This window comes from Ambystoma mexicanum, chromosome 3q (genome assembly GCF_040938575.1).
Source record: "Ambystoma mexicanum isolate Mex_15411 chromosome 3q, UKY_AmexF1_1, whole genome shotgun sequence".
NCBI lineage: Eukaryota > Metazoa > Chordata > Amphibia > Caudata > Ambystomatidae > Ambystoma > Ambystoma mexicanum.
In genome coordinates, this window is record NC_090926.1 from 316,574,354 (window position 1) to 316,591,488 (window position 17,135).

The 17,135-nt window shown below is 45.7% G+C and overlaps 1 protein-coding gene across 6 annotated transcripts in view; it reads left to right on the forward strand.

Moving 5' to 3' along the window:
* Positions 1–1,312: 1,312 nt before the first annotated feature.
* FMNL3 (formin like 3) overlaps positions 1,313–17,135 on the forward strand; it is a 780,663-nt gene continuing 764,840 nt past the window's right edge. For all 6 annotated transcript variants that reach the window (XR_011305037.1, XM_069653874.1, XM_069653877.1 and 3 more), the window contains exon 1: positions 1,313–1,940. Coding sequence is in view for 5 of the 6 variants with exons in the window: in XM_069653874.1 (XP_069509975.1) it covers positions 1,833–1,940 (108 nt within the window). In the remaining variant the exon portion in view is untranslated. The remainder of the gene's footprint in view (positions 1,941–17,135) is intronic.

Consider the following 17,135-nt stretch of genomic DNA (forward strand, 5'->3'; position numbering starts at 1 on the left):
CGAGAGAAAGACTCTGTCATGAAAGACGACATGAAAAGGGCCGCTGACACACGAAGAGCCAAGGAGAATGATCTGACACCAGGCGACGTGGTTATCGTTAAACAACCTCAATGTCCCAAGAACATGGCAGCATTCGGCGAGGAACCCCTCACCATCATCAAAAGGAACGGCTCGATGATCACAGCGGAAATGACCACAAAAACACGACAAGAAACTCATCCCACTTCAGGAGGATGCCGGGGACCATAGTGCCAGCTGCAAGCTCGTCCCCAGAGACTAGCAGAACATGGGACGCCCCATATGAAGGAGACATAGAGGACACAGACAACGACATGACCCAATGGGCAGATCGAGAGACAACAATCATAACAAACCAGAGGCCCCAGAGAGATTGGAAGAAACCTCACCGTCTCATAGAAGAAATTCCATAGCCGGACGTTGTTGTTTAGTACCGGGGGGTGTCGTGTTGTCACACACTCTCACATCACGTGGCAGGGACCACTGGGAGGCTGGAAGGGGGGGAGCCCAAGGGAACAGGGGAAGCCTGGTCCCGGTTTTATGTTATGAGAATAAAGACGTGTTGCACCCCAGCTCCTGTAGTCCTCGTTTCATTGTGTGAGTGCAAAGAGAGGGACCCATCTAGTGTGAGGAGTATACATGCCAACATTTCAACCCACCTGTGCGGGAGATTACATCAGAAAAACCGGAAGACCAAGATTTTCCCATAGGAATGCATTGGGCAAAGAATAATTTTAGGCGGGAGAACGTGAAAAATAGCATTATTTTTCACAGAAAAATCGGGAGGGTTGGCATGTATGGAGGGGGTCCACCTGGGATACAACAGTGGGGTTCCTGACTAGGTCCGTTCATACCCATTTTCTCGCAGGCCCATTTGTTACTAGGGCTGGTGGTTGGAGGGGACCACAGTACTTGGTTTTCTTATGAGACCAGCACCAGCAGCCCAGAAGGGAGTTGAACTATCCGTATGATCTCTGCTCTGATGCAGCCCCAAATAGACAAGGATCCACCCAGGGGGTCTAGAATGAAGCGGGAGCATCAACTAATTGCCTGGTCAAGTAAACAACCAGTTCGCTCTCTTGTCAACTTCACGAACTCAGTAACGGTGTGCCCCAACCCAACACTCTATAGGCGGAAGATGTCATGTTCCAGTCCTACGCCAGGGGGCGAGGTCGTCCGCAGCTGCGCTTCGCTTAGGACAAGAGACAGAGGCGGGGCCGCGCGCTCTGCCAGCCAATCAAGAGTCGGTGGGTGGGCGGGGCTCGAGCGCCAGGCGGCTGAGATGAATGGGATAGCGACGTAGAGAGAGCGTAGCTGCAGGCAGGTGGAGGCGCGGCGAGGATGGGGTCAGCAGTCGGGAGCGAGGGGTACATTGGGTGCCGTACATGACAAGACAACCGGAAGCATAGGGTGCACGAGGGTCCGAGAGTGACAGCCGGCCGGAAGTTGCGGGCTTTCCTGGACTCTTCAGGAGCGCGTGGGAGGGGGGGGGTATTACTGCAGTGTTGGCTGAGCCCCGAACTTGCTCATCCTTTGACTGCTTGCCCGGAGCGTGCCCTCCACCACCCCGAAAAGTTGACCTGCTGGGCTCCTGCGCCCCTGATGGGTGGAGATCCACATTGGCTGAGCTGGGCCCCTAACGGGGGGAACAAGAACTGCTGGTTGATTGAACGGGGACCGTGAGGGGAGTACTTTGGGCTTTCTTGCTGGTTGTGCAGGAGTTCCCGACCGGAGGAGTCCTTGATTGACAGCCGTACGCGCGGGCCCTGACGTTGATTGGCACCCGATTGGCGTTGCAGGGCATCTTTCCAGAGATGGGCAGCGCGGAGAGCCTAGAGGCACCCGAATCCCCTCCGCTCATGCCACTGAAGGTGCCGATGCCTGACCCCGGGGAGCTGGAGGAGCGGTTCGGGCTTGTACTGGTGAGAAAAAGTCAGGGTTGTGGTGGTGGGGGGCGCTCTAGAATCAAGAGGGAGTGAGTGGGCTTAAGTTCTCAAAGAAGGGCGTGACTGAGTGGGTGTGACTCGTGAGTAGGGGTGTTGGTTGTAAGTGTTGATGTTGGGTGTATTCGGGTGGGTACATGAGTGGCAGAAGTCATCTGAGATGCTCTTGTGTTTTGGGGTGCAGTTGTAAGCACCACGCACCATCTCTTGTGTTTACTTTATAGTCCCTTTCCCCTTCATGTGGATAGCTTCTGCCTCGTGTGTTTCGGCGTCAGGTGCCGGTGTGAGCTGTCTTTGGGACTTATGTCACTCAATTTCCTGTTTGTGTGGTGCAGATCCCTCTATTGGTGTATGTTTTTGATGTCAAATCGCCCCCTCGTCTTTGAGGGGTAGCCCCCCTCGTGTTCGCTGCTGCATGCAGCTCTAAAGGCTATTTTGTGGGCATTGTAATGCTGAGGAAAAGTGAAACGGCTTATGAAACAATGCCATGAAATCAAACATCCACGAATTTTCCATGTATTTAAAGTAAGGCGTCTATCTAGTTGTGGGACCTCCGAAGTTTCTCAAACCCGCTGATGCCTTTTTGTTTTCCTTTCAACACTTTTTTCAGATTTGAACAGCATAAGACAGGGTAACGCCTCATGTTTTTGTTCCTAAATATCCACTTGCATTTTGTTTGCCTTGCAATTTCATTTTCTCATGAAATGCTAAGCATGGAAATATTTTACTTGCCCAAAAAAATTACGGAATTACTTCCAAATGTTAAGCTTGCTAGTTTATGACTTCCTCTCCCAAAAAGTAACTGGAACACTTCCTGTGTGTATTTAGGTTTCCGCCCCGCGGTGCGGTGCTGCTTGTGTATGTGGTCTAGAACCCTTTGGTGCTAGTAGAGGAGGAGAGCATTAGTGGGATTTAGGACCCTCTACCATTCCGTAACTGTTGGGGTGTTCAATGTCTGTCTCATAAAGTGATTTGAGAACCTCGCCCCCTCTGTGCCTCATTTGGGAATAAAGGAATGTCTTCTGCGCTCTGAGGGGGCGGGCACTGTACAGCCCAGAGGGATTTCGGCAACAAAACAGCCCGCGCCACTGGTGGGGGTGTACGGCTCACATCCATAATACAGTTGCCAATGTCTAAAGGAACACCCTCTCCTGTATGTGTATTGCTCCGTGTGTGGTCACACACATGCTTGTTCGCATAACCTGATGCAATAAACCAATACACAACTATTCCCACTGCCTCTATACAAAATTCCGCGAATGTGCGCCGTTTGAAGACCTTATTCATTACCTCATGTTTAAAAGACATCACTGCTCCTCCCAAAAGAAAAGAAATTACAAAAATGAATGATAAACACATAGCAAAAATCCGCTGCCATTTCTTGAAAAGAAAATTCTATGCTGAAATATAAGACGACATCGGCTTTGTTATGCAGGCACCAGCTCCAATAGGTTACTTTTGATTTCTGCAGCAATGCACTGCATTTGCATGGTCTCTAGGCATCATGGTGGTTTGGAAAGGAAGAGTTGTGGGTCAGGTTAGTGCGGGTTTTTGCATGCAGACCGGAAGTACCCTGGGCTCTGCTGGTCTGTTTGTAGGTTATCCATGGCTAGCGCACTTGGGGCATCTATGTCCAAAGGAGAGCCTCGTGTACCCATAGTGTGAGAAAACATTGGTCGAGACTTTGATTTATAAAGGAGTTGGAGATGTATAGTGCACGCATGTTTGCATATTGGTGTTGGTGGTGTTCACTTGCCCAGCCAGCGTAGGTGGCTTAGTTGGTATGCTTATCAAGTGTCAGAAGGTAGAAGTTGAGCATTTTGGTGCTGGCAAGTTAGTGGAGATTTTGAGGAGCATCCAACCATTGTGGCCATGCCAACATCCTGACATTGGTGCCCCGCTAGTAGTAAAGTGGTTTGGGAGAGAAGACCTGACTCCCCTAGGAATGGGTGGGTGTCCTCGCAGCATGCAGAACTTGGTTCGCGGTTGGCAGCAGTTGGCACCAAGTCAACAAATGGGGTGAAAGATTTCCAGGGCAAAATCCCTTGAGGAGCAGAATTGCATTAAGGCAGCTGGGAGCAAAGTCACATGGGCCATACAGGACCAACATCACAGTGGAACACAAGTGAGCAAATCCCAGCACGCAGAATTAGTGCAACCATGGGAGCAATATAGTACTAGGTAGAAAGTAGGATGGTGGAGTAGTTTAGTGAGGGGTCGAAACATTCAAGCCACTTATAGCAAGGCACAACATGTTATACAGCAAGGAATGGTAAACGCATGGCAGAACAAACCATTAGAAAGCAAAACCACCTGGTCCCCTGCCCTTCTCCCACTGGACTCCTCAGACGGCCCCTTTCTCTTTTCCTGACGTCCACCCATGTCTGTCTAGTCTGAGGTGTTTTGTCCACATAGCAACACCGCTCAAACTGGCCTCTAGGGCCATACTCCAAGCGCCCAACATTTTGGTGTGGTCCTGTTTTCCTGGCTACTTTGACTTGGTGCACAATGCAGTTGGTGGCTTTAAATATAGATAATTTCCTAATGTGCTTAACATATTTATCCCAGGTTTACAACTCAAGTTGTTTGTCGTGAAAAGAAACTGAAGTTTATCTTTTTGTCTATTGAGTTCCAGAAAATTACTTTTCTTAATGAATTCCTTTTTGAACCCTTGAATGTAAAAAATCAGTGAAAGCCCACTTAAACATTTCGAAGCAAACGCCTCTGCATGTAAACTTTCAGAATTTGTTATGAACGGCTTCATGTTTAAAAAATGTACTTTTGATTGCGTTTTGAATCGCTTTTAACATGAAGTTTTCCCATACCTCACATCAAAGTCAAACCTGACTTCAATGTAAGTGTTCATATGTGTAGGAGGCATATAGCATATGAGCATTTTAATGACTTTATACCAAACACTCATACGCTACCTGTGCTGCACACTTGCACGCTATGCATTCATTAATCGCCTTACACCATACAGTCAAACAACACACACTCTTAGGACAAGCACTCCGACTACACATGCTCCTAGGGCACACGCTCTTACTGCACACACTTTTACCATGCATGTTTGAACAACACACACTTAAGACACATGCTGTTAAGTTATTACGACATATGTTCAGAATCAATGTACAGCTTCTAGACTACATGTACATTGCACACACTCTGAATCAATATACTGCTTCAAGGCCGTCCCTGCCAGAAAAAAGATATTCTACAAGAAAATCGGGCAGCTGAAAAGGGATCGATTTAATTGATAGTATTGACCAAATTCGGAAGCTCAGGCAGCAGCACAGGAATTGGCTAAAACTGCATGAGAAAACATTTCTTAAAAATGATGCAGAAGACATACTGGTAAAATATGGCGATACTAAATCGACAGGCAGGTCCTCAGGAAGCATAACTGACAAATTCCATACCGGTAACGACATGGATAGAGTACTTTAAGACATTTTCAGATATGTGGGCTGTGGATTCCAGAGTAGTGTCCGAACAAGATCAAAAGTGGGTGGAACTTGACTTGGCTCCCGACTCGATTAGAGAAAGCATCAAGAAACTAAGCAGCTCGTGTGCTCCGGGGCCGGACAGACTCACAAACAGGATGCTAAGGGATAATTCTAGCCAATGGGTGAACTTCCTGTCGGTCCTATTTCAACATATTATAGAGGCCAGGAAAATACCATGGTCATGGGGAAAAAATAAATTATTGTGCCTGTATTTAAAAAAAAAGGCTTGCAGTCGGAACCTGCAAATTGTCCTATAGCGCTTCTGGACGTGGTGGGCAAATTATTTGCCTCCCTACTGCTAAAAAATCTAGCACAATGGGCAATAACATATGCTCATAAAGACCTATGGCAATCTGGATTTGCAAAGGGTATAGGGACTATCCTGAATCTTTTTATCATCAGCAATTTTAAAGCAAGGGCAGAGAAAAATAGAACAAAAAGGGTATACCTGGCCTTTGTAGATTTATCACAAGCGTTTGATATCGAGCGACCCGCTTTATGGGCTAAAATGGAACGTTGGCATTGCCCTAGAAGCATCATGGACCCCATCAAAGATTTCTACACCGAGATGATGTTGCAAATAAGAATTAACTCTACGGGCTTGTTGTCGAGGCCCATACCAACAACTGAGGGCTTGGAAAAAAGGTTGCCCACTTGCGCCGATAAATTATTCATTTCGGACATCGACCACGCCTTTGAGGAGACCAGATGTTTTCCGCCGAAATTGGGATTGGAACCGGTGGGGCGCCTCCTGTTTGCTGATGATATTGTTTTGGCCGATCAAATGCCAGTCGGCCTTCAAAGACAACTTGACGCGTTGCAGGTATACATTTCATCAAATGGGCTGCAGATCAACCCGTCAAAAACAAGAATATTGAAATTTAGCAATTCACTTGCAAGGAACGGAAACACTCCGCAGTCTTGGTATGTAAGAGAGAAAAGCTACAAGAGGTAAAATCACTAAACTGCTTGGCTGTGTTTAAACACAAGTTATAGTGATGCCCCCAGAATCAAATTGTTGAAAAGCCAAGCAAAGACCATAGCAGTCCAGGGTTGTATCATTATAAAAAGGGTTTGTGGTTTCTCATTGATCCCGCTTGTCAGCTTTTACAGGATGAAAGTGATCCAAGGCTAAAATCTGGCCGTCCATAGAAGGCTTGTTTTGGAAAAATGTGTTGGGTCTGCCTAATAGTGTCCCGATACAGGCTGTAAGGATGGAGTTGGGGTTGACGCCTCTAAATACAATAGTGAGGTTGAAAACACAACAATTGCTGAGGAAATGCAGGGAAGAAAACCCTAGTGGTGGCTTTAAGACCCTCCGAAACGCCCTAAAATCCAATTCTGAACAATTTCTACGTGAATGGGAAGAGGCATGTATTCTAGACCTTGAAGAAATTGTTGAAACTGTTACTAACCTGCTGTGCAACCCGGAGCGAGTAAAATTGAAATTATACAAAAGGGATTGGCTCCAGACACACGATGAGAGGGGGATTTATAAACTGTATGGCAAATCCTGGGGAGAGGAGAAGAAGTTGAACTGCCTGCCGAAGTATCTACAGCTTTTTCCGAGATTGCAATTTCTGAGAATACGACTGTGCTTGTTCCCGACAAGGAAGATTCTGAGACCAAGGGATGAGGGAGATGGTCCTTTTGGGATGTCGTCTGTGCAAAGAAACAAACTCGGTGGAAACCCTCTATCACATGGTTATGATATGTCCGGCTGTAATTGACCTAAGGGTACAGTTGATGTCAGAATCAATCCAGACATATGGAAATCGTACAAAAAAGTAATGGTGGAAAATGTTATCACTTTGGCTTTTATAAAATTGGTACTTGCAATTCTTTTTTAAAATTGAGGAGGATGTCTGTTACTAACAAATGTTAAGACTGGATGGTAAAGTCATATTGATGTGAGTGGATAAAGGTTTTCTTTTTCTTCTTTTTATGTATAAAAGATGTGGTGTAAAGGTTTAATTTGTTAACAGCGAAGCGCCAATAAAAAAAACAAAAACAATATACTGCTTCTATACAAAATGTGCATCTAGAATATCTACATTACACACATGTACACTACTTGCATCAAAGTGTGCAGTAGCACCTGGAGTGTTCCAAGTAGCAGATGGAATTACCAATAAACTATCTCGGACCCAAATAACCAGACAGACTCAAAGAATATGGCAAAATACTATATTATCAGTTCAATAAAGTAAGGAAACTTGGTGAACAAACGAATTGCAGCTCACTAACTCTCAAATACATTTGTGTTTCACTAAATCTTTATACATCAATGTACGTCAGCTATGACATACTCCTACCTGGCAAATAGTAAAAACCTTTCGAATGGAGGGATTGGTTAAGGGAACATATATACCTATACTTAATTTAGTTGTTAGTAACACAATTGGCTGCCCCTTTACTGGTAGGCACACCTTGGACTCCGTATAATGCAGATTAATAGCAAAATAACAGCAGCGGATTGGCTTCCGCAATAATGTATGGTCCATCGCTAGATAGGTACTCATGATGTGTTGGCATTTTCTCCCAACCTTGGACATTCGGCTTGTTAGCAGCATGTAAGCAAAATGATACCCAGGTGCGGGGAATAACATCAGACCGCTGTTCACTTGGCCAATTAGCCTACCATCTCTCATCTGTTAGGCCCTAAGCCAAGGCTTCTTCTTTGTAGTTGGCCTTGCTGACTGTTCTCTTCCACTGGACATTTAAGGGCATGAAGGTACATGCTATCTTCATCTGTAGCTTTATGAATAGACCTTGTTTTGCAGTCTTGCACCAGGTGTGAGGAGACCACGATTGTGTCTGTTCTGACCTTTTATTTCGTGTTATTTGATTCAATTATACTAGGTGCTATTAGTCCTCTTGGCCTCTGGCTGGGTGGTTGCACTTGCAAATGTTCACTCCTTTACTTCATTTAAGAGATATGTCATGCGTATGTAGCTTATCCTCTTCACGTCCTCTTTTTCCTTGCAATTACTTCTTGATGTGGCATCCTTGATCCCAAGCCAATATCATTTGTGTCCTTGTATCTTCTCTTCATGACATCACTTTACACTTGTCAGATTTCACTTATAGCTAACTCTTCTATGTTAATGATGTATGTAGACCTCCTTCTAACAAGTCAGTGAGAGTATAAATTTGATACGGTTGTGTCAGCACATAACTTCTTTCATATCTTCGATGCGGTATTGGAACGATACCAGATGTCATGCACAGTGCTTTCTTGCTGTTCTTCCAATATGTCGGAGGTGAGGGGGCGGGCACTTTAGAAGAAGTGCAGATCTGCCTCACTACAAAAGTCAGGACTAACTCTATTTTTCAGGCAATGTAAATTGCGTACAAGTACAAACTGTAAAACTCATAATCCTTTTGTACCTTTTGAAAAGTCACATCAAAGTTAGAGCTTGTTTTTCATTTTGTATACATACTGTGAGACAGCCATGGTATAAAGAGAGACAGACTCAAAAGGATTCGTTTTAAAGCCTTTATTTGCTAACGTTCCTGGGTTGGTCGAATGCCTGACTGACCCTAGCTCTAAAGGGATGATATGACATGGCATTTATAACATGCCTGTACACAAGTGTTTCAAGGCACAACGAGGCAAGGGAGGGGAACAGAGGGAAGATGGAGACAACAATCTTACTAGGCGAGGTGACATTGAGATTGTGCAGGGGAAGTGCAGTGCATAGGATAACAGTAAATAAATAAAACCAATAAATAAGAACAATAGTAAGTGCCGCCAGCTGGTGGCAGGTGCAAGGATAAGTGCAGACATCAGGTGTCAAGTGCTGATAGGGGCTGTAGGGATACAGAACAGCCCCAGAGTGCAAGGGCTGCCAGTGGGGCAGTGCATGTGTGCAACTGGGGGGGAAGGGGACCTGGGCCCGAGAACAGAAGGTAGCCAGGTGACCAGTAGTGCACTTTCACGTTCAGCCAGGAGTTCAGCAGGGGAAAGGAGGAGAGAAAGCAGAAGCAAAGAGGAAGCTCTTGAGGTGCTTCCGGAACCGGAGATGGTTCTCCTCAATTTTCAGAAAGGCAGGGAGGCTGTTCCAAAGGGAGGTCCCAGCCGAAGAAGGCGATCTACCCCCAACTCTTTGCTTGGAGAAGTGACTGACCCTGAGGGAGTTGGAGGCAGATGAGCAAAGAGCTTGAGATGGAAGATATTTGGGAAGAAAGTGTTGAAGGTATTGAGGCCCCAGGCGGCCTTGTGGACAATGCAGAGGGGGTTGAACTTAATCTTCGCAGCCACTAGGAGCCAGTGCAGAGATTTCATTCCTGGAGAGATACGATCCCCGGGCTTGAGGCCAAGGTCAAGTCTCGCATTCCTGTTGTGGATGAGTTGCAGAGGGCGGAGAGTAGAGGCCGGCAGATATAGAAAGAGGCTGTTGCAGTAGTCCAGCCTAGAGAGAACCATGGCTCTGGAGACAGTTTGCTTCTGGTGGAAAGAGAGGAAAGGAAGAATACCTCTGAGGATGGTTCATTTAACTGATGTTGCTAATGGCCGTTGTTGTCTAATTGTCCAAAATAAAGTCCGCCTGTCTCTAAACCTATGCTTGCCCTCACAAAAATGTGATGGGGAAGTCTTCTGAAAAGGAAAAATAGTGATTCAACAAAAATGGCAAAACACAAGTTGTTTCAGGTGGTCTTCTCACTAGGTGCAATATGGTCAATGTCACATTGATGGATTCACTCAACAGGGCTGTTCCTATGACCTTCTTCACAGGGCCCTTACAATGATTTCAAATTCCTTCAGTGCCTTTGAGCACCTTGGGGTTCCCTTCACCAAGCTTCAACTTGGTCACTTTACTTTCCTCAATAAGCCCCTCAGGGTTCCCTTTCCCAAGTTCAGGCCTCTTCCAGCTTTCACCGCAAAACACAAAGTCTGCTTAACTCAATGGGCCTCTCAGGGTTCCCTTCTCCAAGCGTGGGCCTCTTCCAGTTTTCAAAACACAAAACGAAAAGTCTGTCGCAGTTTTAATTTCTCAGGGCACCCTTCCTCCAGCATAGGCCCCTCTTGTTTTAATCGCCAATTCAGCTGGTTGGGATATGCCTTTTCCTTAAATTTCTTCTGTCTGATATGCCATCCTCTCATGAGGTAGAATCATAGGCTTTCGACAACGCTAGGCTCTTTCAATGACATTTTCAAAGAAAAATTGTTGCAGGTCTCCGAATTGGACATTTTAGGTGTGTATCAAATAGGAAACTAGTTGGGCACAAAGCATTGCAGATCTTTGTTTTTTTTTGTTTGTCTGGTGTAAATCCATCCAGTAATTTTGTAAAGATTTGTAGAAAAATGGTGTGCCCCCAGGTTGAAAAAACGTTTTTATATCTCCTATAGTGAAAAGCATCCTTTTACTTTGCCCGATGCAAGCAGTCTCAAAATGGGATGTGGAGAGGGCATCCATATGAGTAGTTGGAGAGTTTGAGGTGGACTCAAGAGCTGTTTTGTGGCAGAACATTTTTGTCTTAACGGACTCCAGTAGAAACTTTGCAAGATTAGCTCGGAAAAAATTCATGGGAACCGGCAAGTGAATGTGGATCATAGGAGATGGTTGGGGAGGAATTTATAAAGAGTGGGGAAGGTTGGTGGGGGGCATAGAAAGGAGGAGGGGTGCACATGTAGAGTGACAGGGAGGATAGGGAGAAACCTTTACATTTTCAAGTTTTCCCATTACTGCAGTGACCTGAAAACAATGCATTACTGCAGCAACGATTACTGGGAATGATTACCAACAGGCAATATTGAGGTGATTGAGGTAGGTTTGTGGGAATTTGTGTGGGGAAACGATGGTGGAAGGGAGGTGGGGCAGGGCGTGGCCCAATGGTCACTGGCCCATGCTCTTTTAGTTGTCTTGGTGCGATGGCCAGTGACATCTGATAATGTAATTGTGAGGGACCTATGGGTCTTAGTCTTTTTTGCTTAATTGTCTCATTGTCAGCAATGGCCATGCACAGTGGGATCTGGTTAGTCACTAGGCAGGGACATGGGCTGTGACCGTAGGGCCAAGTGTTTTTGCCTTATTGTGGGAACGAGGACAGGGTACTTGGCCAAAGGCCACGGCTGGTGCGATCTGGTTACTAAGCAGGTGGAGATATTGACAATGCCTGTAGGTCTCGTCTTTTTTTAATAATTGACAAAATGAACAAATAGAAGTTTTAAATGCTTTAATTTGTTAACTTTCTTGAGTCCGTTTGTTATATCTATTGATTTGTTTTGGGTAATAGCTAACATGTTGCAAAAATGATAAGAACAGAAGCTGGTGGAAAAACCATTGTTTTGGAAACAGCAGCATTCTTAACTAGGATAACTGCAGGTCAGTGCTAGTTTCTCCAGACCACAATGGGGGCGAGTTGACCTTTGGGCTTAGTTGTAGAGCACTTGATGGGGCGCTGGGAATGTATGGGTGAAGACAACCATAACTAAACCACTGCCATGCACTGCTAATAACGCCACATACGCCAACAGAAGGCATGCACATACCCACAGTTCGTACACGACATGAGTAACCGAAAGAACTAATGAAAAAGAGCACATCGCGAATTGGTTAGAATCTTATTAAATTAGATGGGATGGGCAACATCCAAAAAAATCCAAAGGAACTGAAAACGTTATTTTGAAAAGCTGATTTTTCCATGTCACTCGGCATATTGAGAGCCGTTGTGAGAAGTGCGTGGAAATAAGTGAAAACGCTTTTAAACAATTAAGACACAGATTTTTTTTTTTTTTTTTTTTTTTTTTGTTTTTTACGTGCTTTTCACTGATTTCGGTGTTTGTGTATGCATATATTTTATATATATCTGTCCGGGGATACCAGGCTGGCCTAAATGTGTGTTTCTACACGCTGAATACTGCACTGGGAATCCATACCCAAAACCTGCACTGAACAAAGGTCTGTCAGCAAAAACGATAGGCTTCGGGAGTTATGCTGGCCGGGTTCCTAAGGAAACTCCTGCTTTATTTGGACTCTTGGGAAAGCTTTTTTTAGTGGAAACTTCACTTCTGTGGCTGTCTTGGGCCCACCCATCCATTTCAGTTGTACTTGAGCTGGCTCCCTAATCATCTTGTCACAAAAGGGGGTGGGGCCGGGAGGGCGCCATAGAGCCAAATGTCCGGTTTTTCCTTCGTTGAATTCCTGTGCTCCACCCCTGATAACTGACCTACCCTGCCCACCTGATGTCCAAACCAGGCCCCATGATATTTATTGCCTGCTAATTTGGGGTCCCTCCATCTAGGATTCAGTCTAGTCTGCATGCAATGCCCGCCTTTGGATGCATCATCCTTCGGTCTGTGCCTTGTATCGGTTCCCAATCTCAGTCTGCAGAGATGCTACTTTTCCTGGACTGACAGGATTTCCCTTTTGGCTAGGTGGGGACTTCCGCACCCCTTAAGTCAGTAAGAATTTGTTCCTCTCTTGGACGGCGCTTCCTGGGAATTCTATTGACGGAGTCTTACGTTTCCAGGCCCTGATGCAAGTGGGTTCTTATTTCATATCAGCTAACACTTTGTTTGCTTACATTTGCATCCCAACATCACACGTGTTGCCATTGCTTACTTTATCCATCGTTTATTTTTTCTTTGCTCTGGCAGCATTTTCGTGCTTGGCTTGATTGAAAAGAGCAGGATCTCGCAGCTTCCACACTAGATGCCAAAATACTCCCCACTGCAGCAGCATGGATGGGACAAACTATTGTATTGTGAAGAAGAATCAGGTCAGACAGACGACTTTGTATTGGGGTGAAATGACGTGGTGTTATGAAATAGCCCCCCATTTATTTAGGCTTTGGAGCTCCTTTTCTCCAAGACGTGGGGCCTAAACGCATAGAGCTTCCTGTTCTATCCCAGAGTTGGTGCTCCGCCAACCCTTCTGATGTGTTCGGGCCTCGCGTAGTGCAGGCTTGGGCCCGAACGTGAGTGGCCGTGTGTGTAGGCCGCTCTGGCGTCGCTCCAGCAGGAGCTGACAAGAAACACGCACACACGCAGATGGCTTTGTGCCCCGGAACTTCCTCCTTCACAAAGGGGCGGAGCATTTATTCACTTGCCCTGCGTCACCGCGTAGCGGGACGCAGGGCGGAAACACAACATTCCTCCTTTATTCCAAAATGAATAAAACCAAACACAAACATGCATCAACCATAGATCTGTTCAAATGACAGCCCACCATTGCATTAGTGGATCAACATTAGATATATCTGAATAAACATTTACAGCAGAAAACTGCCTCCCACATTTCTAGTCCTTGGGGGCCCACACTGGACATACATAGTCTTTTAAATGAGCTGGAGGCCGGGTGGCTCCTCTCAGGCTATAGCCCCCCCCTTGTGACCGGGGTCCCACTGTCTCACAGGGTGCCTCACCTTCAGCGTCCTGCTCACCCATCTCAGGCTCACTCCACAGCTCCCATGCTCCATCATCAGCTCTTTCTTCTTCATGTGGATATACTGTCCCTCCGCCATCCGGCGTAGAGGTGTCAGCTTCTTGGGGCTGTTCACCATCAGTCCACAGATTGCAGGGCACAGCTTTAAACCATGCTGCATTACGTGTTACACTTTGGTGTCCTTTTTGTGCTGTAAGCATGGTGCCTTTTCTTTCCTTGATGATCCATGGGGATGGCTCATACCGAGAGTTCAACTTGGATCTGGTAGGATTACGCAACATTATCACGTGGTCACCCACTTGAAGATTTGACTGCTTGGCCCTTCTCATGGTGCTCATGTGCTCGTTGGCTTCTGTTCTTCTTCTTTCTGTTCGTTCAGTGTCAAAATTATCCGGACTTCTGTTAGGGAGGTGTGGTATGGAAGAGTTGACCAACACACCAAACATTAAGTCTGCTGGGGGAATTCCAGTCATGCTGTGTGGAGTCACTCTATAGTTTTGTAGAAACCGATACAGATCGAGTTTCCAAGAGCTGGCATTTTCCTTCGATATCCTCAGCACTTTATTTAGTGTCCGCATAAAACGTTCCACATCTCCATTGGCTTGGGGCCATCTTGGCATTATGTGGTGATATCGTATGTTTAGATCCTGTAAGTAACGTTTGAATTCTTCCCCTTGGAATGGAGGGCCATTGTCACTTTTTATTCTTGTAGGTAAACCGTGTGTCGCGAACATTTTTTCAATCATTGGAATTACCACTTCCGCAGCTGTTGAGTTCACTATCTCTACTTCAGGGTAGCGCGAATAGTCATCAATAGCCACTAGGAGATATAAGTTTTCCTGTATTTTGCAAAAATGAAGGCTGATAGCGTCCCATCTTCCACATCCTCGCACTGGTGACTGAATCGGCGTCGGGTGTGGTGGGGCACCAGTGATTTGGCAAGGTAAGCAAGTGTTGATGAGTTTTTCAACCATGGCATCGATTTGTGGAAACCACACTCGGTATCTGATGCGAGCTTTTGTTCGTGCCATTCCTTGGTGGCCTTCATGTGCCAACGCTACTATTCTTTCTTGAAGACTCATGGGGATGATAATGCGGTCTCCTCTAAGGATCAGGCCTTGTTCTGTGTTAGATAAGTCTTGCCGTACTGTGAACATCCCTTCAAGAAATGTTTTGGCTTCTTGTGTCTTGTTATGAATGTTCTTCAGGAAAGAATTCCATTCACCTGATAAAATTGTGTTTTTCACCAAGTCACAACATTGGTCTTTGCATGTTTCCTCTGCAATTTCCTCGCTGCTGACCGCTTTTGGTCTCATTTCACACACCACTTGGCATATGTGTTCTTCTGTTTCTGCTGCCACTTAGACCTCCTGTGTGGTTGCTTCTCTGGGATGCCTTGACAGAAAATCTGCTGGATTTCCAGTTCCTGGTTAATATTTTAGTTCAAAGTCATATTGTTGCAGATGCAAAAGCCATTTTGCAATCCTGGCCGGAGGATGGGAGGAGGTGCCCATGAATATGGGTAATAAAGGCTTATGATCGGCATATGTTGTGAATTTCCTGCCATACAAATATATGTGAAAATGTCTACATCCCCATAAAACAGCAATGGCCTCCTTCTCAATATGAGAGTATCGTTGTTCAGTCATAGTGAGAGCTCGCGATGCATATGCTATCGGCCTTTGTACCCCTTCTCTTGTCACCTGAGTCAGTATGGCTCCCAGACCTACAGGACTGGCATCAACATACAGCTCTGTAGGAAGTGTGGTGTCATAATAGGCCATTTTGGTGTCCGTTGATAAGGATTCTTTAATGTTTTCAAATGCGTCTTGACACGCTAGCCCCCATTCCCACTTTGTGTTGGTTTTAGTTAGCTCACGCAATGGTTCCGACAGTGTAGCTAGATTCTTGATAAATCTTCCACAGTATGTGGCCATCCCTAGGAAACTGCGCACTTCTGTCGGCGATGTAGGGGGACTGGCTGTTTGAATGTAAGCAACCTTCTGTGGGTCCGGCGAGATGCCCGTGCTACTGAATATATAGCCGAAAAAAGACAACTCTGTTTTGAAAAATTCACATTTTTCACGGTGGATGGTTAGTCCAACACTTTCCAATCTGCCGAGGAGCATATGCAGTCTTTTCAAATGTTCGTCTCTGTCAGCTGCATGGATTAAAATATCATCGCTCACATTTAACACACCCGGTATGTCCCTTATGAGCTCTTGAATAGTCTGCTGAAAAACCTCCGCTGCTGAGGAGATCCCAAAACTTAAACGTTTGTATCGTCGCAGACCAATATGTGTTGAAAACGTTATGTACCTGGATTCCTTATGTAATCATAGTTGGTGATATCCAGCCTTCAAATCTATTTTGGAGAATACTTCTGATCCCGTGAGATCAGCCACGATCTCATCCAGTGTTGGCGTTATGTGTCGCTCCCTCTTGATTGCAGCGTTGGGTAACCTCATGTCTATGCAGATGCGGACCTTCCCTGGCTGTTTTGGTTTTTTTGTGACAACCATTGGAGAAACCCAGGGTGTAGGTCCTGTTACTTCTTCGATTATCCCGGCCTTCTCAAGTGTTCTTAGTTCTTTTTCTACTTGCTCACGCATATGGAATGGTGTTCTTCGGTGTCTGACAGCCTTTGGTTGTACAGATTCATCTATGTGGAGTTTAATGGATTTTCCTTTTAAACACCCGATTCCTTTCAACAGGTTAGGGTACGTTCCCAGGAGTTTTTCAACCTCTTGTGCTTAATTCACTTTGCAAATGAATCTCACCAACCCCAGATCTTCTGCTGCGTCACCACTCAAAAGGCACTCAATGCCAGCATTTACTACATATATTTTGGATGTTAAACTGTTTTCGCCATGCTTAAGAGTGGTGCGGAATCTGCCCACCACAGGTAAGGGTTTCTTACATCCATATGCAAATAGTAGCGTGTCCGTGTTTTTGAGGTCTGGCTGAGGCTGTAGTAACCGGAAAGTGCTTATGGGCATAACATTGACTGATGCCCCCGTGTCGATGGTCATCCACACATGCTGGTCCTGGATCATGACTTGGCATTTTCATCTCCTGCGGCCTTTTCTTGACGTGGCTTGTCGGTGATTAAGGGCTGAGACCATATATACTTTTCTCCCTTTTCTCCAATTTTCCTTGATCGCCTCTTGAGGTGCTGCATTCATGTCATCTCCTTTATCATCAGTGGATGAGTTTGTGGCCTCTATTTGTCGGGCTCCAGCTTGTTTCTTTTTCTTGTTCCCACTTTTCTC